Source organism: Pleurodeles waltl, chromosome 6, assembly GCF_031143425.1.
Source record: "Pleurodeles waltl isolate 20211129_DDA chromosome 6, aPleWal1.hap1.20221129, whole genome shotgun sequence".
NCBI classification, from domain to species: domain Eukaryota; kingdom Metazoa; phylum Chordata; class Amphibia; order Caudata; family Salamandridae; genus Pleurodeles; species Pleurodeles waltl.
In genome coordinates this window covers 1,094,437,659-1,094,465,211 of record NC_090445.1, presented here as the reverse complement: position 1 = coordinate 1,094,465,211, position 27,553 = coordinate 1,094,437,659, and the positions used below count along the sequence as shown (strand labels likewise).

General features: G+C 43.4%; 1 protein-coding gene across 1 annotated transcript in view; it reads right to left on the bottom strand.

Annotated features, from left to right (window-relative positions):
• The window catches only part of LOC138300599 (L-threonine ammonia-lyase-like), a 168,845-nt gene that overhangs the window by 82,301 nt on the left and 58,991 nt on the right, over window positions 1-27,553 (bottom strand). Inside the window, exons 4-6 of the mRNA XM_069240192.1 lie at window positions 10,728-10,844; window positions 9,504-9,745; window positions 5,426-5,591 (exon numbers count right to left, since the gene is read on the bottom strand). Coding sequence (XP_069096293.1) covers window positions 5,426-5,591; window positions 9,504-9,745; window positions 10,728-10,844 — 525 coding nt within the window. The remainder of the gene's footprint in view (window positions 1-5,425; window positions 5,592-9,503; window positions 9,746-10,727; window positions 10,845-27,553) is intronic.

Genomic DNA, 27,553 nt, shown 5'->3' with positions numbered 1-27,553 from the left:
GCGGTTCAACGGACTACTGCCTACTCCTAAAAATATTTTTTCAACATTTACCTTTCCCCTTAAGGTCCCCTTTCCTTTTGGAATTGGCTTACCACCTAAAAGACTGAGGTCACAAAACATTAATAGATACCACTGCGATTTGGTATCTGGAAGGGATGCTCTAAGCATGCCCTTTCCGAATACCAAATTGTTACTGGGATGCAAACCCAAATTGTAATTTGGTAACTTGTTATGGAATCACAATTTGTACTTTGTTCATAACAAAAGGAATTTTTCCAAAAGCAAATGACAAGATTCTGCAAATTGGACCATTTGATGCTGCAAAAATGCTTTGTAAATCTGGCCCTTAGTTTCTTATCTTCCCAAAGTGTCTTCCTATATCTGTTTCTTATTTCTTTTATTTCGGCCCAGGTTTAAGAGGGCCTAGCGCCATTCCAACGCCACATTAGTGTCATTTTCTTGATGCTAATGTGGTGTTAAAAGGCCTAAAACACTGCGCCATATTTACAAAGTGGCGCAATGCCAGCATTGCGCCACTTTGTAACCCCTTGCGCCACATTATGCCTGCGCCAGGCGTAATGTATGCAAGGGGAGCGTTCTGGTGCTAGAGGGGCTGAAAAATGGCACAAAGAAATCAAAGAGATTTCTTTGCATCATTTTTATCAACATTTTTAATGCCTACTAAGCGCAGGCATTAAACGGAGGCTCCTATTGATTTCAATGGGCTTCTGGATGCTTTGCAGGATTAGCATCTACATTTTTTGATGCTAATCATGCAAAGCACCAGACTAGCGTAAAAAAATTATGACAGTGGTACAACTGATAACCGCCATGGTGCACCATATTTTAAATATGTCACACACATGGTGGCGTTAGGGGGCGCTAAGGGGTGCAAGAAAAGTGGCGGTCCTCTAGGTTCTGCACCACTTTTCATAAACCTGCCCCCTCCTCTTTTACAGCTTTATGACCTTTATTTGAAGACCAAAATCTTGCGACCATATTCAATAGGGATTTCCTCTCCCGAATGACCTTCCCTTGGGCGCTTGTTTTTCTGATGCGATCTCCTCCTTGACGAGGTGGCTTCACCTCCAACAAGATCCACTGTAGTTGAGACAGAAATTGAAATCTAAAGATGCACAGTGAAGAAACTGGTTTCCTTTTACCATATGGTCGTCCAGGTATTCTTTTACTAAAGTGTGGCATTTTCCAATGTGTTAACTGTTGCAGCTAGCGTAACAGAAATGAAATGCCCACTTACTGATTGAAATATGGATGCAGCTGCAATTATCTCATAGTGATTACAAATGTGCACCATTCTGGACGGATGTCCATCCAGCTGTGACTTCTGTGCCAGGGAGTGGAACTCCGCGTAATCAGGGCAGGATGGGGAACATCCTTTTTTATGACTTTTTTTTTCCGAAAGTCGTGGTTAACAAAAGCGCAACAACGCTTTTTTTAACCACGACTCCGGTTTTTTGTGTACGTATGTTCTGAACAACAAACATGCGTGGTTAAGGTACAAAGAAGTGAGTTGGCGAAGGTAAGTGGTGGGTTTAGGTTTTGGGGAGGGGGTGGGGGGTCAGGGGGTTTTAGGTTTTGGGGTGGGGTTGGGGGGGTGGGGCGTTTTTGGTTTTGGGGAGTGGGTGGGGGGTCAGGGGGTTTTAGGTTTTAGGGTGGGGTTGGGGGTGGGGCGTTTTTGGTTTTGGGGAGTGGGTGGGGGGTCAGGGGGTTTTAGGTTTTAGGGTGGGGTTGGGGGGGTGGGGCGGTTTTGGGGAGTGGGTGGGGGTCAGGGGGTTTTAGGTTTTGGGGTGGGGTTGGGGGGGTGGGGCGTTTTTGGTTTTGGGGAGTGGGTGGGGGTCAGGGGGTTTTAGATTTTGGGGTGGGGTTGGGGGGGTGCGGCGTTTTTGGTTTTGGGGAGTGGGTGGGGGGTCAGAGGGTTTTAGGTTTTGGGGTGGGGTTGGGGGGGTGGGGTGAGGGATGTAGGGTGAATGGTGCCTATTGCTAATGATTTTATCAGGAATGCCTTTACAACAAAATATCGTTGTTAAGGCATTCGTGGTAAAATCATTAGTAGTAGCAACGAGGTCGGTGTTCCGACCTCATTGTTAAGGCAGTAGTTGTTTTTGAAGTCGTTGTTTCTTCGTACAGTCGGGCAGGATAGGAGTGACCATGTCTCTTGAAGACATAAGATATTATGCACTTTTAGAAAGGATTAAATTTTGGTTGGTGATCATTGCGATTACTTCTGAGTTTCCTGAGCTCTAAAGGGCAAAAACAACGGGCTATATGGTGTTGCTTCTGAAGGTTTAATTCCTAGGGATTTTTTAGACCCGTTTACATGCTCATAATACCTTTCTGGGAGAACTAGATTTTCTGTTTTAAATTTAACAGGATTATTTTTATAATCAACACAAGCATTGGCAGAGCCAATAGTTCTTGGCTATGTGAGATCCACTTGGTTTGTTAATGTTTTTTTAGCCATGTGCCCAGCACTGCAGCTGCAGTGCAGCATGGCATTTTTTTAAATGCTATGATGAGGTGAATGCTTAAGCTTTATATATTGCTTTGATTTTTTGCTTTTAACCATGCAGCACAGCAGCCACACAGATGTGCAACATGGCAAAGAAACAAAATACACATCACTATTTATATTTACAATATGTTAAGCCATATTGTACAGCTGTGCAACTGCTGTGCACTATGGTTGAAAGTTTTTTAAAAATCCAAGTCTCTACTATTTGTTTTTTTTTTTAAGGCATGCTGTACAGCTGTGTGTAATGTAATGCGCGGTCTGGTAAGTGCAGTTCAGAATGACCGATGAAGAGAGAAGTGTGTTGTTAATATTTGTGCACTGACGCAGGGTGACAAGCTGTGGTTTTAGTAAACAATAGCCATGAAAGAGCATACTTTGTATTTTAACACAAAGCTAGGGTCAAAATGTATGTTCTGGTGTAGGCAGTGTGTGGTTTTCACTAGTGAAGTAAAGGAATAGGGTTCTTTTTGTCTGTTTAAAATGTCAATTGGAGCATTAGCGTATGTTTAATGTTTCCATGAGTTATTATTGTTGTGGTGTCACTGCACTTGTTGTTTGAAAATAAAGCAAGCTCCTGGCAGTGCATGTTCGAAGGACAGGGAAGAAAGAGGTGGTTTGAGGTACTTAGAAGAGCAGTGATTTGTTGTTGGTGAATATCGACTTTTCCTATTTGCCTATGCTGAACTAGTTCTGGCATAATATTCAGACACCGGGACACCTTTGGCAGTGCCTGCATTGTTGTCTGCTTCCATTCTAAGCAGCAACATGCATGTGGGGTATCTATTTTTTCGTCCAGCTGGGACAAAGATACAGCCGCAGTTAAGGGGCTCTCAGGCCTCCTTTTTGATCCTGGATGGGAGCAGTCTAGAGGCTCACACTCGGATGCAAATGGAAAGGAGGGGAAAGATAGGCTCAGCTTGTAATCACTGCACAGGTGCTTAAGAAAGTCATGCCTCTGACTTTGTTCAGTTCATGTTTATAAGAGAAATGCAGACACTGTAAGAATGTCAGATGTGTTGGTCTGTCCCAGTATTTGCACAACTAACAATATAAGTGTCACTATTATATTTTCTTGTATCACTACCATCCCAGTGCATGGTGTCAAAGTGCTTTACATAATATACATATTATACATTGATAATAAATCATGTAAACATGTAAATCAATGTAAAAGATGTTTGTTGCATAAAACTGAGAGGGTTGAAAGGTGTAGGAAGGAGTCTCATGTCCTTCACATCCCACTGTGCAATATTAGAAGGCTTACAGTTTATTAAGTGCAAGTAACAAAAAGATCTCTGTGTTAAAAACAGGAACCTACTTACCTCTCTAGCTGAAAAATTTTTTTGTCATCTGCAGGTTACATGACGTTCTATTTAAGGGTTATGTTACTGCCTGTAAATGGAGCATAACAGGGGCACAAGCAGGCTCAATGAGGAGAGTAATCTGAATGCCTTTTTACCACAGCCACTCCCACGTTGAGGTCAGTGAAAGCAAATCAAACACCAAGCTCCCTAGGAAGATACAGTTTAAAATTTTGACTTCCGTCTTTGAATGTCCAACAAATGTAACAAGATAAGAACAAGATTTAAAGGCCTATTTACAGAAAGTTAGTTTGTAAAAGAATAGAGTAAACAAGGTTTGGGCAACAGGAGGGACAACCTCAAGCTGGACAGCCTAACGCAAATAAAACCAGCAAATAGAAAGTCAGCAAATGTGTGTTACAATCCACAAATCAAAGGTAAGTAACCTATGGAATGCATTCCTAGGTCAACTTTCTGAATGTCCCCAAAATGTCTTTAGCAAACCAGACAAATGAGCTGTCTGGTATGCTACAATCTAAAAAGCTCTTTTCTGCAACATCTTGTATTATTTTCTTTATATGGCCCTTGTCACTTGTGTGGTCCTAGTTAGTGTCACTAATGGGATGTGGAAGATTAATATCTTTTGTTAAGCTTTTTTGTGATATTTTTGAAGGTAGGAAATGTTCTTGTGTGAGTGCGCAGAAAGACCTTTTGCCATAATCCTTGTTTCTTTTTTTATTCAGGTTTTTCAATTGTTTGTCATTTTTCGTTGATAGTATATTTACTTTAAGAGATGCCTCAGTTTCCCTCTTCTGGTTAAAGTCTACCCTTGTTGTGTAATTTATTTGTGCGGGTTACTAGTGCTTAAATTGGTTTGTTATTCAGCACCAACCCCAATAATGGCTACCAGAATATCGTCAAGGTAAGCGGATGAAGATTTAGTAATAGTAAATCTATATTATCCTGTGTTTGCTCACCTAAATGATACAGTGTTTTTCGGTATTGTGGAGTCAATATTTGTGCCTGTTGATATTAAAACCAAATATTGTAATATAGATCAGTTTATATATTGCTTTGTCTTTGTGTTTCTATTTTTTAAACCACAGTGCCATACCTGGAATGTTTTCTTACTTAAAACGTCTGTTCCCATCATCAAACATGTGGGTAACATTTACACATAAAAAATAGTGTCATTAATGGTTATAATCAAATAGCATGTCAATAAACACATTCACTTTATGACATAGCAGCTTTCTCCTGGGCTTTGAAAGTGGAGAGTAGAGCCGGCTGCATGGTAGTAGCATTACAAACCTGGTGACAGTGATACTGAAGTAAAAAGCTCTGAAAAGAAGAAATGAGCAATGCAGTGAATGAAAGCAGAGGGAAGAGGAGTTCTGTAGTATTTATAACACCAACATGTCCTAGAATAGGCCTTCGGATCTTTTCAGGAATATACATGTATTCCATTTGTGAGGTAGATAGCTAGCTCTCCATACAAACTGGAAACTCTTCAAGGGTATAGATCGCTAAATGAGTGCAGCTACAACACAGTACAATCCAAAACTGTGCCAAAAAAGTGAAGGGTACTCACAATAACATCAATATGTGGGTTGAGGTGCTTGATTGCAGCAGCTGATCCCGCCAGAAGCCCACAGTGGCCGCCAGCTGGGAGTATCACAGCATCGAGCTTCGGTACCTGCTCGTAGATCTCCAGTCCTACAGTGCCAAGCCCAGCCAGGTACACAGGGCTGTCCTCCCTGGGAAAAGAAGGAAGTAAATAACACCACAATGAGTTCAGAAATGGATAGGAGGGGCCTGTCCCCCAGAGAGCCATGCATAACACTGTAGAGGAAATAACTTATATTGTACTTTTGGTAATTGGTAATGGATATTGTTTTTTGAGCAAATAAAGATAATTTGACTTCTAAGATATTGGAAATTGTATTGCAATTATTTTTTATTGTGGCAAAAAAACCCTTTTTAGGTTGAGCCTAGCAGCCCACATGCGCTGCTCTCTTGACCTGTTGTAATCTACTCTGTGGGATTTAACAACGCCCATCTCATGCCTATCACTTTTATTTATTTCTTTGCCTGCCTTTCAAACTTCCTTTAGTTTGTTTAGAAAATGTAAGTGTTTTACAGATCTCCTGCCTTTGTTCCAGACCTGGAGACTTCCCCTGCTACATAGATCCTTTCGCTACCGGCCATATGTTTCATTTTGCCGCGCTACTTTTTTCTTTCCACTCTCTCCTCGCTTGTTGGCACTTGGTCATCTTTGGTGCTGTTGCTGCTCCCAGTTGCTCTCTTCTGCCGTCAACTTCACACAATCCTGTAGGCATTCTCAGACATTCTCCTTATTGGGAAGATATTCTCAACATCTAAAACACATCATTGCCCAAAACATAGGAAGATTTCTGAAGAGCCCCACCACGCATCTGTCACTCTACAGCGCATGTTGATTGGTATTTTGTGTGATGGGTGAGGCTTCATTGGGTCAGCTGAATTTAGGTTTGGACACCACTGCGGGTTACAGGACGGGCGTTGCTTCTGTTTTGATTACTGGTGCAGAATATACTTATGGATTGTAATATGGAACTGGTGAAGCGGAGTCTTGTGCAGGAGGTACACACACTCATAGTGGATCAACGACTTACTCAAGTATGGCGCACAGCTGTAACAGGGATTTATGATTCGCATACTTTTTCTACACATTTTCTGATATGGCTGTCCGCCTTACTTGAGGACGTTCTCAATGAGAGCTGCCTCTTCTCCCAGCTCAGCCGGCTGCAGCACTTCACCATTGGGTGGATGGTGACCCACAGGTCATGGGTGCAGAGCAGCGAAGACCCTCACAAAGGTGGAGGTGGACTACACTGCTGAGATGACTACGCTCAAATGCACTTACTGCAGTTGCATGGTGATCTGCTTTAAACGTGCTCCTTTGTTTTTTTTTTAGAGCACTACTTGCTTTCTGACATCTCTCAAGTTCTGAAAATCAGTGGGGGTGAGATGTGAAGAGCTAGCATATTCCATTAAGAGATGCCTCGCAATCTCTGACATCAGCAATAACAAGAGAAGTGACTGTGTCTGCAGTGAGTGGCGTTCTAAAGGAGACACTTCTTACAATTTACATGGCTGAGGGGGTGGTGTATGGTGATGTAAGGCACTTATATGGGAACAGCTTCGCAGCACACTTACTTCTGTCTATCTTGCAGCAAACACTCTAGGCTCAGTTTTCTCCTTCAGTCTGGAGTTGTGCAGCTCTGAGAGCTGAAGCCCGGCTCTTCAGGGACCTCTAGTAACAGCACGTGGTAGTGCAACATATGCACCCAGCGCTGCATATTCCTATCCAGGAACCTCCGGTGATGGACTGTGGTAGTGCAACTTAGCTTACCCTGCGATGACACTGGCTGACAATGTGCTGCACAGCTAAACACTTAAAAGGTCCCAAAGGCGAGACGTATTGGCAATGCTAATGCTTGTTTCATTTGTGGGGATTTTACATAATAAGCATTCTGTGGCTCACTTTGAGCCTAGTGGGTGGTCAGCCAGCCTACTGTATGGGAGGAGGCCCTCGCTTTTACCTTTTGGAGAGCACAGCCTGCTCTGGTTAGAGATCCTACCTGCCTGGTGAGGATCTCGTTGCCGAAACAGCATCTTCAAGTGCAGAAGATGCACTTTTGGCAAACCTGAATGCCGAGCATGGTATTGTGGCCCATTTAGAATTCCTTTTTTTCATCAACAAGCCCTCTAGTGGTGGTTTGTTTGTATTAATCCCCCGTCATGTATTTCCATGCATGTCAGGCACATTCTTCTATTTTCCTCCTCAGGATTTCCTTTCCTTCACAGTCGCATGGTGATAACATCAGTGGTGAAAGCCCCCAATGAGAAATGTGGGACATTAGTCATTGTGGCTCGGTGGTTCTCTGAAGGACAAGCTCTAGGGTCCAGGGTTTTTGACAGCGGAAAAATGTCTGTTTCTCCACAACTAAAGGATAAATGTGCCTTTTCTTGATTTGGCTATGCAGATATTCTAGTCCACGTTCTGTGTACCCTATCAGTCACCAAAAAATATAAAAATCACAAATTTGATACATTAATTCAGCAAACAAAATAACTTATTGCAAGCTTTCATCATAAAGTATTTCAAGAGAGGATGCAGTGTAGTAACTGTGAAATATGGTCCTGAAATTGAGGGGTTATGGTGACACAAACCTTATAACTGAGGGAGAACAATTTGTAAGTGTCACCATATTCTCAAGATAGCACTTTAGAATAGATTAGGGGTCACTGGTATGTATTTTCGTATTACTTGTTTATTATGGTGCAGTTAACATGAAAACTTGTTTTTCAAACATGGAAATGTTTATGAAACACTAAGTGAAAACGTGGACTAAACTTTTTCAATAATGCAGTTAAGAAGGTAGGTTTTTCGTAAAAATATGTTTTACTTGCTTAAGAAACTAAGCCGGCTGTAAATTGTGATATCGTTGAAGGTTCTGTCTAGATATCTAGGGGCATATTTATACTCCGTTTGCGCCGAATTTGCGTCGTTTTTTTCGGCGCAAATTCGACGCAAAACTAACTCCATATTTATACTTTGGCGTTAGACGCGTCTAGCGCCAAAGTTCATGGAGTTAGCGTCATTTTTTTGCGTGAACACCTTCCTTGCGTTAATGATATGCAAGGTAGGCGTTCCCGTCTTAAAAAATGACTGCGATGCATATGCGTCGTATTTATACTCCCGGGCAAAAATTACGCCCGGGAGTGGGCGGGACTAAAAAACCCGCATTTGCGCCAGATTTTAGCGCCTGGGTCAGGGCAGGCGTTAAGGGACCTGTGGGCTCAGAATAAGCCCAGAGGTGCCCTCCGCTGCCCCCAGGGACACCCCCTGCCACCCTTGCCCACCCCAGGAGGACACCCAAGGATGGAGGGACCCACCCCAGGGACATTAAGGTAAGTCCAGGTAAGTATTTTTTATTTTATTTTTGTGGCATAGGGGGGCCTGATTTGTGCCCCCCTACATGCCACTATGCCCAATGACCATGCCCAGGGGACAGAAGTCCCCTGGGCATGGCCATTGGGCAAGGGGGCATGACTCCTGTCTTTGCTAAGACAGGAGTCATTTCAATGGGGGATGGGCGTCTTAAAAAAATGGCGCAAATCGGGTTGTGGCGATTTTTTTGCCTCAGCCTGACTTGCACCATTTCTGGACGCCCATACGCCATTTTCCCCCTACGCCGGCGCTGCCTGGTGTACGTCGTTTTTTTTAACGCACACCAGACAGCGCCGGCGGCTAACGCCGGCTAACGTCATTCAATAAATACGGCGCCCGCATGGCGCTTCAGAATGGCGTTAGCCGGCGCAAATTTTTTTGACCCAAAACTGCGTTGGCGCAGTTTTGCATCAAAAAGTATTAATATGGTCCCTAGTTTTATGAGTTAAGTGAACTGGCGCACCTATGTTTAATACAATAAACAATGACAGAAACTGGGCAAATTAAAGAAAGCAGCCAATGACTAGATAAGAAAATGTATAATGTCTAAAGATGAATTATTGCATGACTTGTACACATATAAAAATGCATCCATGGATGGCTTTGTTAAATGATCACAAGAAAGTGGAAAAACGGATTCTTTGGGTGAAACATATCCATGTAACACACTTACTCCTCGATGAACAGATAACCGTTCTCCTGAGCCAACCTCCGGGCATGGCTGCGGGAGTCCTGGGCCGTGGAGCCATATGAAATGACCATGGCACCATAATCCCGACATGTCTTCACCCGTGCAGGAGGCACACTTGTAGGTACAATGATGAAGATGGGTATGGTCAGCTCTGAGGCGTGGAAGGCCACAGCCACAGCAAAGCTGCTGTCCGATGCAACAATCACACCTTTCCCATGCTGCTCCTGTAAAAGGGAAGTAGACTTTGAGTTGTGAAGGCTGAACATAGCTCGTAGGATCTAACCTTTGAGTTTAGGAGCCACTGTGGACACATATGCACAACCTGCAGGTCATAGTTTGTAATCCCAGGCCTAATTTCTTCCTTCTGAGACCATTAAAGTGGGAAACAGGTAACAGTGGTCTTTCACTAGCTTTTTAAATCAAGGTGACATTCAAAAATGGTTAATGTGTGCCCCAGCTATTCTAAATTAACCCTGAAACTGGTGAGTCATGGACATGTAAAGGGTACCCAGCCTTAGCTCTAGAAGCTCCATCAGGAAATAATGACATGTACAAGAGTTTAACTTAAAGACACTTGGGGCCAGATTTAAGAAAAGTGGCGCTGCACCCACTTTTCTTGTGCCCCTTAGCACCCTCCCTATGCCACCATGTGTGTGCCAAATCTAAGATACAGAGCACCATGGCGGTAGTTAGTGAACTAGGGTCAGTTTTTTTTACGCCAGTTCAGATCTTCAGAGAACATTTTGACGCTAATCCTGCAAAGCCAGCGAGGCCCATTGTAAACAATGGTGTGTCTCCTTCTAACGCCTGCCCTGAGCAGGTGTTAAAAGTGCCAAAGAAATGACATGAAGAAATCTCTTAGATTTCATTGCACCATTTTTTCACCACCCTCCCCCCCTTACAAGGAAATGCCCTCTTTGCATACATAATTACTGGCGCAGGTATAATGTAGCACAGAGGGTTGCAAAGTGGCACAATGCATGCATTGCACCACTCTAAATTTGGCGCAGCGATTTTGGCCTTGTTGGGCCACATTGGCGTAAAAACAAATGATGCTAATGTGGTGTAAGGAAGCACTAGGGGCTCTTAAATCTGCCTCTTGGAGTTTTGGCAACTGAATGAAGCTTTACCTCATCTTTCGCTTTCTATATCCAACACATTCAGGCACCAGCCCTACACCCACATCTATGATAGCATTTTCCCTACCTGCTGGAGAGTGGTCAGCATGTATAGCACACCTCGCTCCTTGGCCGATCCAGTGAATTGTAAATACTCCTTCTTAAGGTAAATGTCTACGCCATACTGCTTCGAGAGCCTTGAGTACTGAAATAGAAGAACAATAGACAATGTACTGTGACAAGATGTGTGAGAGGCCATTCCTGATAACTTTGGACCGCATAATTTTCAGATCTTACCAAGGGCAGCAAGGTGGGTATGATTACATAATGAAGTGCAACACTCACAGTAGATCATCTTTTGCTCTCTAAAGGACCAGTCAGTCATTTCACAGAAGTAGCCAATATGCCCATGATGCTGGTTGCCCTATACTGCAATTAGAACTGAGCTGGTAGGCAAATGCATCAAAGGCCAGGTAATCTGGGGAAGAATTAAATGACAGATCTCGCTTCCAATGAACTCTATCTGTCCTTTCATGCAGGTATCTTCCCTCTCTAATTAGGACCCATGGGCGGCTGATAAGATCAACCAGGACTGCATTATTTATTCTCAGCTAGTGGCCCATAGAAATTGTGCACGGCTGCCAATTATCTGAATTTATTATTCTCTGATGGAAGAATGCATCAGCATAGTTATGGCCTCTTTCTTTTTTCCATGATGGAAAGCGTGAAGCTGCCCAGCAAATGGGCCTCTTAGGACTGGCCTAAAAACACGCACCGCAAAACCTCAACCCAAGGAGGGGAGGTAGAGTAAATGGAAAACAACAATGTCTAGGGGGACTTCTTGAAGAAGAAATGGTTCTGAGTATTTCTCATAGGAAGAGGAAGTGCATTCCAGAAAGAATAGTCCATTACTTTTCTCCTTCCTCAGCAGAAGCTGACAGGAAGAAAAGACGTACGGTGTCCCTCTACTCAATATAGACTTGCTCAATCATGCAGAGTATCTTGGCACATTTACCTTATGTGGCTTATTGTACCGTTATATACAGACATGAGTGCATTGGTTTGTTTTAACCTGTAGTGGGTGGAAAAACCCTATGCAGGATGTTGGATCCGCTATTATAAAGAGACTGAAAAAAAGGTGGGGATGTTTTTATTCTTTTAAAGATGTAACAATGTATTATACTTGCTTATACCAACCTAACTTAGGGACAGTGTTAGATGTTTCACCAGTCTAATTTATGCGAACAATAAATCATGAATATAAACCCAGGGGCATTGGATAAACCCTATTAAGCCACAATCTCTTTTCTAGTGTCACTGACAGTATTTTGCCTGATCAATTTAGCACATTTCCCTAACAGGTGCACTACGGTGGTACTAGGCTAATCCCTCATTTTCTAGCTTCGAGGTCCGAGTACCTCAGCATTAGCAGTTTTATTTTTTCTACTTTAAAATATTGAATTTTGACTTCAGATGCTTGCAAAAATGAAATCCATGAAAATTTGAGGCCATCCCTTTTGCCTTATCCAATACGTGTCCTATTCTGACTTAAAAGATTATTCAGAATAATGTAGCGATTGATTGAATACATTGAACCTATGGTCCTGTTTCTACACAAGCATTTTTGCTAAGTATGTTTAAACCTTCAGTTTGTGTCGCGCCGCGTGGTGCGGCGCGAGCCGAACATTCGGCTCGGGCCGCACAACGTGTCTGCAGGATGCAGTGCGCCCCAAGTCTACTGTGTACCTTGCGAGGCCCCAGATTTGGCATGGGGCCTCGCTCTGCTTCTGTGCACCGCGTTTCTTGTGCTTCCTGACCCCTCTTACCTGTTCTTTTCTTTTCTTTTCTTCTTTTCCTGGGTCATCTGGTTGTACCTTCCTTTATTTTTTTTTCCCCCTTCCCATGTTACCTTTTTCTTCCCAGCATTCCTTGTTCCCTATTCTCTATGGTTCCTATTCTATTCTGTTCTATGTACTTTTCCCTATCTAAGATGGTGTCCTTTAACTTCCTGTTGGTCGTTTCCTGTTTAATGGTATTTAAGGGATGTGTTTTCTTCCTTTCCTTGCGCTGCAACACTTTCTGTTTTGATATTGTCTTCGCTCCTGATTCTTTGCCTTTCGGTTCTGGATCTCGTCAATTCTGTGTATACCTACATTTTGCCTCTGTTGATTCCTGTTCTTTTGTTCTTGTTTCAGGAATCTTTCTGTTTGGAGGTTTTTTCCCCTTTTGAGGTTTTTTTTCCCTCTGGTGCTATTTCTGAAGGGCACGGTCTGTTCTTGCCGTTTCCATTGCCTACAGCACCGTGGCTCCCAGAAAGAGTCGCCCCTTTCTGGCCAAAGCCGAACATTCAAGACCCACGCCACTCGATCTGCGGATTGTAGGCGTAAGCAGCATGTGAGTTGTGACAGATTGCAGCGCCAAATCCTCCCGACGTCCTCTAACACCATGGATGATACAGTGGCGGCTGCTGCAGATTCTGATCAATTTCTTCTGACTACAATTCAGCAACAAGCTCAGGAATTGCTACAACTACGCAATGAGAATGCTGCGTTACGACAGGCTTTGGCTTTCTGCAGTGGCGATGTTCCGACTATCTCCGCCTCTACTCCTCGTTTCTCCGGTGAACCAACTAAACTACGTGAATTCCTTGATGCATTAACGGTGTATTTCGCCTTCCAACCTACCCAATTCTCCCATGACAGGACAAAGGTGGGTTATCTTATCAGTGCATTATCCGGTCCTGCCTTGGCCTGGGCAACCCCGATGGTATCATCCAACGACCCGGTATTGTTGGACTATTCCGCCTTCGTGAATCACTTCAAACAAACGTTTAGTCGTCCAGGATTGGAGGCCTCTGCGGAAGAAGCCTTATGTGACATCCAACAAGGCTCACAAGATGTCCTTCAATATATTACGCGTTTTCGTCAGCTAGCGGCAGATACCACCTGGGTGGAACGTACTCTGGTGACTTTGTTTCGCAGAGGACTTAAAGAAGAAATAAAAGATGAGTTAGTACACTCCACCAGAGTTGAAGATCTTCGTGGTCTGATGGATCAAGCACTTTCCATCGAGTACCGTCTTCAAGAACGACGATTGGAGAAGAGAAAGAGTACAGGGTCTTCACAGCCAAGCACTTCACGGGTTTATCTGCATCGTTCTGAGGAACCTCGCCCTCCTGCTAGAGACATAGAGAGGGAACCCATGCAAGTGGATACTACTCGAGGCCCGCTCTCCGCTAGCGAGCGGGAAGATAGACGTAAGAAAGGATTGTGCCTGTACTGCGGTTCTGCTGGTCACATGCTTCGTACCTGCCCTGTACGTCCTCAAAGGCCATCGGGAAACGCCACTTCCCATCCTCTGTAAGAAGGGAGGGGACGGGATCATCGGCTATACCTTCCATCAGTTCATTTAAGGACAATACCACATCCTTGTTCATGTTACCTGTCATGTTACAGCTACCTGACGGCCGTCAAGAAAGAACTATGGCATTACTAGATTGTGGTGCTAGTGGTATTTACATGGATAAGACTTGGGCCACTACTCAACAAATTCCAACACAACCCAAAGAAATTCCCGAACAAGTGCACACAGTGGATGGATCCTTGACATCCTCTGGTCCAGTCGATACTACTACCCTGATGTTAAGTTTACAGTTTGGTAACCATCAAGAACACATCTCTTTTGATCTTATATCATCCACCAACCATACCATCATTCTAGGAATTCCGTGGTTCATAAGACATAATCCGTATGTGAATTGGGAAACCCGGACTATTTCCTTGTCTTCACAGTTTTGTCATGAGAACTGTTTTGCTTCTGACAAATATTGGTCACCGAAAAGATTAACACCTACTGAAAGTACTACCGGATATTCCATAAATACTGTCCAAGGAGTCCCTGAACACTATTTAGAATTTCAAGATGTGTTCCAAAAACCATCCAGACCTGTGTTACCTCCACATCGAGATTACGATTGTGCTATTCCTTTGAAACCTGGAACTGTCGTTCCCTTTGGGAGGATGTATTCCCTCACGGAACCCGAAAAGGAAGTTCTAAAGGAGTATCTGGAAGAAAATTTACAGAGCGGTCTTATTGTTCCATCGTCTTCTCCGGCAGGGGCTCCTCTCTTTTTTGTACCCAAGAAGACAAAGGATCTTCGTCCTTGCCTGGATTTTCGAGGCCTGAATAAGATAACTATAAAGGATCGTTATCCTTTGCCTCTCATCAAGGATATTCTAGAGGCAGTCAGAGGGGCTCAACGTTTTACCAAACTGGATCTACGGGGAGCCTACCACCTTTTACGTATTAAAGAAGGAGACGAGTGGAAAACAGCTTTCAGGACCCCATTTGGTCACTTTGAGTACAAGGTTATGCCTTTTGGTCTCACTAATGCCCCCGCAATCTTCCAAAGATTTATGGACTCAGTGTTTTCTGACCTTTTGAACCAGACAGTTGTAATCTACTTAGACGATATTCTTATTTATTCTAGACGTCCCGAACTCCATTCTTCCCACGTGAAACAAGTCCTTCAAAGACTCCGGGAACATCAACTATCTTGTAAACCAGAAAAGTGTGAGTTCGACAAGACGGAAGTCAAATATCTGGGTTATCATTTAAGTTCCCCTGGCATAGCTATGGACCAAGGAAAAGTACAAGCCATTCTAGATTGGCCTTCTCCTTCTTCTATTAAGGAAACACAATGTTTTCTAGGATTAGCAAACTTTTATGGGCAGTTCATCTTAGACTTTGCGAAACAAACCAGCCACATAACTCACACTTTAAAGAAGGAAAATTTAACGAAAGGTTTTGTCTGGACTAAGGCGGCTGAAACAGCTTTTCAAGGTTTAAAGAAGGCTTTCACTCAAGCCCCCATCTTGAGACACCCAGATACCAACAAACAATTTATTGTAGTTATTGATGCTTCCGAAAGAGCCATCGGAGCTGTCTTACTCCAACAACAAGAAGATGATGGTCTTGAACATCGTGTTTTCTATTTGTCTCATGTACTCTCTACATCAGAACAACATTACTCAGTACTAGAAAGGGAGTTATTAGCTCTGAAAACAGCCTGCCTAGAATGGAGACAGTTTCTTATGGGTTCCAAGGAGCCTTTTGAGGTGAGAACAGACCATCGTAATCTACAATGTTTACGTAATTTTGTATGCCAAAATAGTCGCCAGGCTCGTTGGGCCTTTTTCTTCAGTCAGTATGATTTTTACATCACCTATATTCCTGGATCCCAAAACATTCTGGCTGATGCTCTGTCTCGCTGTTATCCAGATTGTACTCCTACCCCATCTCAGTATCTACTTGAACCTAGTAAGATCATTGGAGTAGCTCAGTCTTTCCTGGAGGAGGTACAACTGGAATACTCCAGCCTGTCTGACCGCGAAGCAGAGAAACTAAAACCCTTTATATGTAAAAAACAAGGATATTATTATTATCAGAATCTGTTGTTCCTCCCTACCAACAGAGTTACAGAAAAGGCATTACAAATGTGCCATGATTCGCCGGTTGCTGGTCATAGAGGCATCAAGGCCACACAAGAACTCCTCTCGTGCTTTTTCTGGTGGCCTACCTGGAAGCCGGGTGTTGAAAGATACGTTCAGGCTTGTCCCATATGTGCTCAAGTCAAGATTCCCCGTACCAGACCTGCAGGATTACTACAGCCTTTGCCTGTTCCACCAGCTCCCTGGCACACCATTTCTACTGATTTCATGTGTTCGCTCCCACCATCAGCAGGAAACCGGGTTATCGTGGTCACTGTTGATTCCTTTACTAAAATGGCTCTCTTCACTGCCCTGAAAAAGCTACCTACATCCCAAGAACTAAGCCAGATATTTATCGACCATATTTTCCGTCTTCATGGACTTCCACATACCATTGTATCTGACAGAGGACCTCAGTACATTTCCCGGTTTTGGAAATATTTTTGTAGGACACTAAATATCAATATAGCACTGTCATCGGGTTTCCATCCTCAGACCAATGGACAGACCGAGCGTCTGAACAAAGGATTAGAGCAATACCTTCGCTGTTTCTGTAATTCTACCCAAAGCAACTGGAACACTTATCTCCCTATTGCTGAATTTTCCTACAATAATACTGTCCATAGTGCCTCCAAGGTCACTCCTTCTTTCTGTTCTTATGGCTACCATCCTACCTCTTTTCCTACTTCTCCTCAGTCTACCTCTCCTCTGCCTGGGGTTACTTCCCTTTCCAGACGACTTCTACAAATCCATAGACTAATTCGATCCAATTTGTTAAACACCAAGAGATATATGAAAAAAATAGCAGGCAAGAAACGTAGGAACACTCCAGACTATCACCCTCAAGATAAAGTCCGGCTTTCATCCAAATTCTTGCCCTCACGCCTTTCTCAGAATAAGTTCACACCTCGCTACTACGGGCCTTTCCGTATCCTTCAGTTGATTAATCCTGTCACTGTCCGTCTTCACTTGCCTCGTACATGGAAAATTCATCCAGTCTTTCATGTTTCCCAGCTCAAACCTTACGTACCTGACCCTTACTCTCGTCAGTTTCCTTGTCCTCCTCCTGTGTTAGTGGATGATGTACCTGAATATGAGGTACAAGAAATTTGTGACTCTCGTCTTTTTCACAAACGTCTTCAGTATCTGATTCATTGGAAGGGTTATCCTCTCAGTGAATGCTCTTGGGAAGATGCAAATTCTGTTCACGCACCTCTTCTGATTCATCGTTTTCACCGTTTATTTCCACACAAACCTGGGCCTTCGGGGGGGGGGGACCTACTGTCGTGCCGCGTGGTGCGGTGCGAGCCGAACATTCGGCTTGGGCCGCACAACGCGTCTGCAGGACGCGGCGCGCCCCAAGTCTACTGTGTACCTTGCAAGGCCCCAGATTTGGCCTGGGGCCTCGCTCTGCTTCTGTGCACAGCGTTTCTTGTGCCTCCTGACCCCTCTTACCTGTTCTTTTCTTTTCTTCTTTTCCTGGGTCATCTGGTTGTACCTTCCTTTATGTTTTTTCCCCCTTCCCATGTTACCTTTTTCTTCCCAGAATTCCTTGTTCCCTATTCTCTATGGTTCCTATTCTATTCTGTTCTATGTACTTTTCCCTATCTAAGATGGTGTCCTTTTACTTCCTGTTGGTCGTTTCCTGTTTAATGGTATTTAAGGGATGTGTTTTTTTCCTTTCCTTGCGCTGCAACACTTTCTGTTTTGATAGTGTCTTCGCTCCTGATTCTTTGCCTTTTGGTTCTGGATCTCGTCAATTCTGTGTATACCTACATTTTGCCTCTGTTGATTCCTGTTCAAATTTTGTTCTTGTTTCAGGAATCTTTCTGTTTGGAGGTTTTTTCCAATTTTTTGGTTTTTTTTCCCTCTGGCGCTATTTCTGAAGGGCACGGTCTGTTCTTGGCGTTTCCATTGCCTACAGCACCGTGGCTACCAGAAAGAGTCACCCCTTTCTGGGCCAAAGCCGAACATTCAAGACCCACGCCACTCGATCTGCGGATTCTAGGCATAAGCAGCACGTGAGTCGTGACAGTTTGTGTAAACATGGACCTTTTTGCAAGTAAACCTCTAGGCCGTGTGTAGTGCTATAGGCATAACCAGAAAGAGGGTTAAAAGCAAAAAAAGTAACACCAAAGAAACTATTGAATCCTCTGCTGGACAGGGTGCTCTTTTTCAAAGAAATGTAAATGCCTTAAACATTGTGACTAGTAATTAGCGATCTTCTGGACAATGTGTGGAAAAAGAGGACGTGATCTAACCTTCTAGTCAAATCCTGTTAGCAAACAAAGTAGAGGATCAAAACGTGTATGTACTTCTGTCCAACACTGAGGTATAAACTTTGTATAGTTCAGGCAAGTTAATTGTTTGACTGAGCATTGATATACAGAAGTTTGCATGGGTTTTAAAAGGTCCAAAAGAGGAAAAGTAACACAACAATTAAGCTAAGAAGTTCAAGTGCACACGGGCTGCAGCACAACTCATTCAGACAGAGAAAATCGGGGTCCATCAAAAATAAGGAAAGTACAGCATGGGAGCACAAAGCTCCTTAAAGTCTTATTTCTATTCCTTTTTTTTCATAAAAAGATGCATTTTCTAATGGAGTCTCCTGCAGTATTCGCTCATTATTGTATAATCATCTTATACACATCTTTACTTTACATATCACTTTGCACCCCAGTTGACCCATTCAAGTTATAGTAAATTGCATCAAATGACCACGACATCACTTTCTGTTGCAAAGTCACATTATTGTAATTGTGGATGTTACGTAAACCATGTGGTAGCTTTTTAGGACAGAGAGTGTTTAAGCCAGGGCTGTTTGGCTGTTTGGGCACGATACAAAAATAAAATGCATGCTTTGAGGGTCTGCAATCTGGCAATTTCCAAGACTTTTCCCTTGGTTATCTGGCACACGGGTTAGGCCATCTGGAGCTACTTATATCACTTATTATGTGCCACCGATAACTTGGTGACCCTGGCACCACTACACTTGTCACATAACCTGCACCAGTGCTGATGATGAGTAAAAAATAAACCAAGAGATAGAAGAAGAAAGGAGAGGAGAGAAAATTATGAAAATGGGGACAGAGCAAAATGAGAGTGAGAAGGACATACATGAAGGAAAGACTAGCATACAATGTCAGAAAATAGAGGAGAAGAGAACAAGTAGGCGACAGCCAGACCAGAAAAGGGGGCTGAATAGGGAGTAAAGGGAAAAATCTTAAAGAGAAAGAAATAGCAGGACACAAAAACGTTCAGATGAAAGAATATATGGTATCCAAAATTAAGGGGACAGTGGTAGACAGGTGGAACTGAAAATAAGAATAACGGAATGCATAAAAAGAGAAAAAATAACAAAAGATGGAAAAAAGACAAAAGGATAAAAAAGAGAAAAAACATAAATGGTCTCCAAAATAGAAACTGCAGGCTGCAAGTTATTACCTCAAGTTCTTTTGTTGTAGTTCAGTTGATTTATATATCGATTGCATCGATCAAAATGTAGCCTGCAGAACACCAATACGAACTCCATTCGGAAAAATAAGTAGGTAAATGACCTGGCTGCAGAGTTTTCTAAGTCACATTAGTCAAAGGTTTCAATCACCTTGATATAGATCGATGGGTTACCGCGACTACTACAGAAATATGCTAAAGACAGTCTACACTTAGGGTAAACTAGAGCAATTTATGTGCTCCTGTTTTATGAAAGAGTAAAATTTTTGAAAATATAACACTCTTTTACACTTACTGTCCTTGCCATGAGGTTTCAAACTTGCATCTGGTTTATTTAAATTAAGTGATTTTGGAGTCCATCGTTTCTAGGCCCTGGTGTTCGCCCTACCAGCACTTGAAGGTGCGCTTGGTCCGTAGTAGTTACGTACATGTAATGTGAGTTATGCACACGCAGCAGGTACAGAAGTGCCAGTCCAACTTTGCATTTTGCGCATGACTAGTATTTAAATTGTGAGCAAGATGTTAATTTTCATGAATGAACTTTAAAGACCAGAAAAAACTCGAGACTCGAGTTGCTAGAATTTACCTTTTTGCACAAGCACTGACAAAATATACGTATCCTAAAGGAGAAAGACTGTTAACTCTATTTTATGTGACAGCCGTGACTGTCTACATAGTCAAAATGGCTGCCTTCCCACAGCTTAGCCCAGAAATCTGTAGGTGTTTGTACAGAATCTGTTCTATGCAATACTGTAATTCTTGGATACTTACACAATATGAAGGTATTTTAAACTGCTACGAATGCAACCCACCTTTTGCAACCTTATTCTTACATGTTATCCACTTTCTTTTTTTTTTTTTTTTTTTAAATGTACATTGGTAGTTTTTGAACTTCTAGTTGCCGTGTTATTGTTGCATGTATAATTTTCTAATCCTTGTTTCACTTTGCTAGTTCTTGCTGTTTGTTTCCTCTGGGTCGAATACACATGACTATAAAGTCAATCCATGTGGTCTTGGAAGATACCCTGTAAACTTCACATATGCATAATCCCGTCTGGAACATCAAAGTTGCCCCAACCATAACTTAGCCACTGTATAGTCTTTGATACCTCTCTCACATCTTGTCCCTCTCTTCATGAGTCCACTTCACCTCCGGTCAGGTAGGGTGATGAAAACCATCATGTCCCACATCCTTGTCACTTTGGACCATATTTAAGAAAAACTGGTGCATCAGCTCCGATGCTCCAGTTTTCTTGCACCCCCACCGGCACCTACCAATACCATAGTTGTGCCTTATCTGTCATAGGGTGCACCATGGCGGTCGTTAGCACAATTGCATCAACATTTGTGATGCTATTGTGGTGCTTTTCTGCACTAGCATCAAACATTTTGACTCTAGTGCAGCAAAGTGCAAGGAGGCCCATAGTTAACTATGGGAGCGTCATTTTAACATCTGCTCTGAGCAGGTGGTAAAAATGACATAAAAAATGGCACAGCAAAATCTTTTAAATTTCACTACGCCATTTGTTGCGGGCCTCCTAGTGCTGGAACGCCCCCTTGCATACATCATACCTGGCGTAGGCATAATGTGGTGCAAGGGGTTACAAACTTTGTAGATATGGCGCAGCAGAAAACCCACCTTAGTGTAAAAAAACTTACCTGGGTCTTCCAGGGGGGTCCTCCTCTCCAGCAGCTGCCTCCCTCCTTTGCTCCGGTGTGCACTGCAGCCCAGTTATGGTCTGCACAGCGCAAGCACAGACTGTCTGCACTTGCGCTGCACAGCCCAACTGGGCTGCAGTGCACACAGGGTGAACTCCGTGTCACCGGCAGGGCTAACAGTTTTTTTGACAACTCCACTCTCCAAGTGGAGCTCAGAGTTCCAGAAACTCTGTTAGCCCTGCCAGCGGAGCGGTGCACACCGCACACCTCTAGTAGTGGGATGAGGCAGGGATAGTGGCAGGTTTGCACAGAGGAAACTGGGACAGAGAATGGCCATGGGTGGCAGAGGGCAGTAGGGGAAACAGGGGAAAGCAGGTGAGGCAAGGCATCGAGGGCCAGATTTACAAGGCCCTAGTGCCACCGGAGTGTCACTTTTTGTGACGCTCTGGTGGCGCTGTGCAGTGCGCCGTATTCACAAGGCGGCATTAAGCCACTTTTTGTTGCTTAACGCCACCTTGTAAATACGGCAACTTCACACGCAGCACTTTGCGTGGAAGGGGTGTGCCATGGGTGTTGCTGTGGGCATTTCACAGCAACACCCATTGCATTTTGATGCTGCCCCAGATTTACGAGAATTAGTAAATCTGAGGCAGCGCAAAAATCTAACGCCAGCCCAGGGTATTTGAAATGTTTTAATTTCTCTTTGTTTTTTGCTCTTCCTATGTATGCTGAATTCTGCTGCACAAAGAGAAAAAGCAAATCGTCATAGAAGATTGTTTTGTGCAGAAAGGTGTTGCTTCCTGCACAAAAACAATCTCTCCCTCAACGCAGCCATCCTTGCACTATGGCGCAAGGGTGGCTGCGCTGCCGCTGGATAGCAACTTTAGCGATGGTGCAGGGAGAAACACAGGGGTGCGTTGTATTTTTGTAAATACGGCACATCCCTGTGTTTCCAAACTGGCACAGAGTGGCACTCCTAATTTTGGCGCAGCACCGTGCTGCACCAGTTTATTGTAAATCGGGCCCCTAGACTAGTGGCAGGCAGTGAGCTGGGAGCTGGCTGAACTAACAAATGCAACAGCAAGGCCAGATGATACACCTTCTCCCACTATGTGCCAAAGATCTGGATCGCTCTCCATACACAGATCCAACATGCTTCTTTGCTCATTCACTTCCAAAAAGGGCTTAATATATGCTTCTGCAATTAGCACCTCATCCTTTTGTAACATCCTCACCCAACTGACCAAAGGACATTGAATAGACTCTTCCGTGGTACCTCTTTTTGTTCCCTCTTATTCAGAGCATAGCAGCATTAGACCTTTGCATTGTTATGTATATATATATATATATATATATATATATATATATATATATATATATATATATATATATATATATATGTATGAGTTCATGAGAAGTGGTGAGTATGGTCAGTCAGAAACCTAGGAAATGAAGCAAGGAGATCTTGCAAAAACAATGACTGAGGGCTGAGGGTTGGGAAGAGAACTGGAGCTTACTTTTCATGAGTAGGAGACCGAAGTGGAGGGGATCATGCTGTAATAAGGGCAGTAAAGAAATAATTGCGTAGCTGGAAAAGTCTGCCTGTGCCGCAATGGAGTAAAACAAAATGATAGGGTCCCCCTGCAGGATATGGGTAATCCCATTGTTTACAAATCTTCATACGCCATAGGACTGAATGGGGCCAATCCTGCACCGCAGTGGCCTGGGTTTTGCCATGTGATAGGAGAACAACATGCTTGATTTAAAAGGTAATGTGCAGGGCCACTGGAATTATGTAGCAGGAGGGCCAAATTATGATGGCAGGATTTTGTAAATGATGCAGCAAGAAAAGGAAAATTATGCTGCATAATGCAACACATTTTGTGATAGTATTACCTCATTATTTTGTCATTAGGGTCGAGCCTGCGTCGCATGCGCTCGCGCATGCGTATCGCAGCAAGATGGTTTAGGTATTAGAAAAGGGCTCGGAGCCCTGTCGACGTCACGTCAGTGTTTTTTATTGGTTGGTGGGCTTGCCTATTAAAATCTGCTTGCTTTCATTAGTCGAAGGCATGCACATGTCATGCCTTTTCCGGTGGCTAGCCCTCCTCGAGCACATCGACCAAGTACAGAAAACATGCAAGGCTCGCTGTTTTCTGTCCGGCTCGTGGACTACTTTTTCTCTATTTTCCTAGCGCGATTTCACTTGGCAGAAGTTGAGCGCTTTACACAGTTAATTGCACTTTTTCGGGTTACGTACATAAATGCACTTTTGCCTATAGGTGAAAAGTCGGGTTAGGAGTTTACAACGCTATCAGCTCTAACATGAGCAAACGCGAGACCCGTTGCATTGCAAATGCTTGTTTTTAAACTTGTTAACACTGTCTGGGCATTGGTTACATCTAATTAGTGCAATTTTAATACCCCAAATATAGTAATAAGCAACAAAAAGGTGGCCAGTCCAAATTTGCAAAGGGCTTTTCACTGCACAACAGCATGTTGCTTCATTTTCAGTAACTTTGGAACTGTTTAAACTAGAAATATTTTTGTTAGAATCTGTAGATTACGCAGGAGATGATAGATTATGTGGCAAATGCTGAAAATCTATAATTATGTAAAAATTGCAGCGGCTGCACAACCGCATAATTCCAGTGGCCCTGCTAACCTGCTCTACCTTGATCACCCTGAACTGCTCGAAATCACTGAAGAAACATGCAAAAAGCCAGAATTTTAGGATTCCTTCTCTTTTGAACAACTAGACTAGCAAGAGAAGACAATGGTTAAGCGTTAGCAGGAGATCTACTGCTCGCTGAAAAAAGACAGAACCGACAAGGGCGTGTTCATAAGGAGTCAGAGGGAAAGAACTGGAGGGTGTGTGTGAAGGAGAAAAGGGGGTGCTAATGAGCAGGACCTCTATTCCAGACCTAGATTACGATACACCGCTTCATCCCGTTTTATTATATACTTAACACAAAACGTGGTTAAGTGCAAATTGTCCAATGGTGCAACACTGTGACGATGTTCTTCTCTTTCCCATCACAAAAACATTACCCTCGAAACTATAAAAGGCACACAAAGGGTCTTCCCTAAACTGGACCAGCGGTCCATTGGCAACAGTGACAGAACTTGGGGCCAGATGTAGCAATATTGCAAATTGCGACTTGCAATTTGCGAGTCCATCCGACTCGCAAATTGCAAGTCGCAATTTGCAATGCAGTACGGTGTCTCAGACACCGACTGCGACTCGCTATGGGGTCGCAATGACCTACCTCATGAATATTCATGAGGTGGGTCGCAAATTGCGGCCCCATAGCGAGTATAGGCACTCGCAAACATGGAGGCCTGCTGTCGTCAGCAGACCTCCATGTTCGTGACTGCTTTCAATAAAGCAGTTTTTTTTTTTTTAAGTGTAGCCCGTTTTCCTTAAAGGAAAACGAGCTGCACTTAACAAAAAAAACGAAACCTTTAGTTTCGGTATTTTTTCAGGGCAGGGAGGACCACTCCCTGCCCTGAAAAAATATTTTTGGGTCCATTCACAAAGTGGAAGGGGTCCCATGGGGACCCCTTCCAATTTGCGAGTGGGTTACCATCCACTTGAATTGGATGGTAACTGCGATACCATTTGCGACCGCGTACGCGGTCGCAAATGGTATTGCATACCACTCAGACTCGCAAATAGGAAGGGAACACCCCTTCCTATTTGCGATTCTGAAGTGCATATTGCGAGTCGGTACCGACTCGCAATATGCATTTCTGAATAGCAAAGAGGCTTTTGCGCCTCGCAAACGGCGATTTTCGCCGTTTGCGAGGTGCAAACCCTTTGCTACATCTGGCCCTTGGTTACCTTTGTCCTACCTGTAGGCCTGCCCGGTGTGAACGTACCTAGTGATTGATAAAATGAAATAATGAAAAGTAGAGTAAACCACTGAACAAAACCTGAGATTAAATTATGAATGTGTATTAACATTTTCCTGGGGGGCAGCCCCCATGCAAAATCTTCTCCAAAGGCCTAGAATCGACGCAGGCTTGCATAGCGGTTCTACAATTGATTGCTAGCAATGACTCCTTTGAATTTCTCTCTTGCACCTTAGAAAGGCATGAACCTTCTGTTGGTGCAGAACCAGCACATCAGCTAGGTGCACAGAGGAATGCAGTGTTTATGTTTTGGAGACAATTTAGAAAGGTTATTTGGGAAGTAGAAGCAGAGCATCTTACTTGGAGTATCCAGAGGTCGCCAGTATGTGACCTCTTTTAGAAGAGAGGCCAACTGGCCTGCATACAGCCTGGGAGGACTAGGACTGGTATCGAATTAGACGTCCAGAGAGGAAGGTGCTGCACCTGTTGGGTCGGCCCGCACTATGGGGCAGATTTAAGAGCCCCTAGCGCCTCCTTGTGCCACATTAGCATCATTTTTTTATGCTAATGTGGCCCAATGAGGTCAAAATCGTTGCTCCAAATTTACAAAGTGGCGCAATACATGCATTGTGCCACTTTGTAACCCATTCCGCTACATTATGTTTGTGCCAGGCATAATGTATGCAAGGGGGGCTGAAAAAAATGGTACAAAGAAATCTAAAAGATTTCTTTATGTCATTTTTTTGGGCACTTTTAACGCATGCTCAGAGCAGGCGTTATAAGGAGGCTCCAATTGTTTTCAAGGGGCCTCTGAGTGCTTTGCAGGATTGGAGTCAAAATATTTGATGCTCATCCTGCAAAGCGCCAAACTAGTATAAAAAATGTTGATGCTAGTTCTCTTACTACCGCCATGGTGATCCGTATGTTAAATACGACACACGCATGGTGGCGTTAGAGGGGCACAAGAAAAGTGGCGCTGCACTAGGTGCAGCACTACTTTTTATAAATCTGCCTCAGCATGTCAGAAGATCTCAACAGTTCCTTAGGAGATGCTTCTAAGAACAACAAAATAGATGGAGTAACCAATATTGAATGATCATGAGAATGAAACATAGGGCCTGATTACAACTTTGGAGGACGGTGTTAATCCATCCCAAATGTGACGGATATCCTGCCCAACGTATTACGAGTTCCATAGGATATAATGGACTCGTAATACGGTAGGTGGTATATCCGTCACATTTGGGACGGATTAACACCGTCCTCCAAAGTTGTAATCAGGCCCATAATTTGTTAGCAAGCAAAAGGTTGGTCGGGTAATACATTTCTTTTTTTCTCAAAAAGGGACACCAGTCCATGATGTAGGGTTAGTGAGGTCAGGAAGATGAGCCTAGAGTTGCTTGACTTATTTCAGGGACCTCTCCTGAGCACCTTAGAGTCATGGGGACAAAGCAGGGAATATTTCCTCGATATGGGAATGTTGTGATTTCTCCCAAACAGTGCTAAATGGGTTCCAGAAGTTGCAAATGATGGGCACTGGTACTCATTTAAGAGGCCAATCGTTATTTTTCATCAGACTTCGACTCAAACAGGAAAGAGAAAGGCAGAGAATTGAAAAAGGAGGAGAAAGAGGGAGGAAAACAGTGAAGAAGGGGGAAGTTTACAATTCCACCTACATGGCTTACACAAACGTACCCACATTCTACATACAATCTGTGACAGTAACAGTCTCACTTCCGCTTGATTGTAGCCCAAGGCAGTAGCACTTTCACGAAAACCTCACACGGCTGGCTTATTTAATTGCCAGGAGTTCTGTAGATTTTACACAGTTGTTATGGTGTTTATCTTGCCATACTTTGGCCTTTTTTCCCCTCAAAGCTCAGCTAACTGTCTCTATCTTATTTACTTCTCAGTTCGGATTTGATATTTTTCTTTGTATCACTGGACCGAAGTAGTCAAACATCGATTATTTTACTTTTACTATTTTGTAAATTATTTTATTTTGCGTGTCAGTTGCTTTTTCTAAATTTGGCCTGATGGCTTCCTGGCTGTAGGAGGGGACAGTAGAACTTCCAATGAGACCCTTGCGGGCTTACTTAATTATTAGCTCCTGTGGACAGCTGCAAGCAGTGGTATGCTGAATGTGCACCTAAGGCAAGCCTGTCTGCTCTGCTCCTACTGATGCCCGACCACAGTCAACAGCCACTGATGCTGCTCTCAAAACACCCACCCTTACCCAGTGGCCAACCATGCAGCCTCTGAGAACATCAGTATGAGTAGCGTTCCTTATTCAGATGATTTCTTTTTGCACTCTTCTTTGCCATACTACGTTAAATCCTGAAGTACCCAAAGCCATGCGCCAGGTTAATTTAGTTTATACTATACCTTTAGGAAAGATTAAATCAAATTTTGCACAGAGGAATATATTAGCACCAGACCTGATTAAAACTGCCTTGAT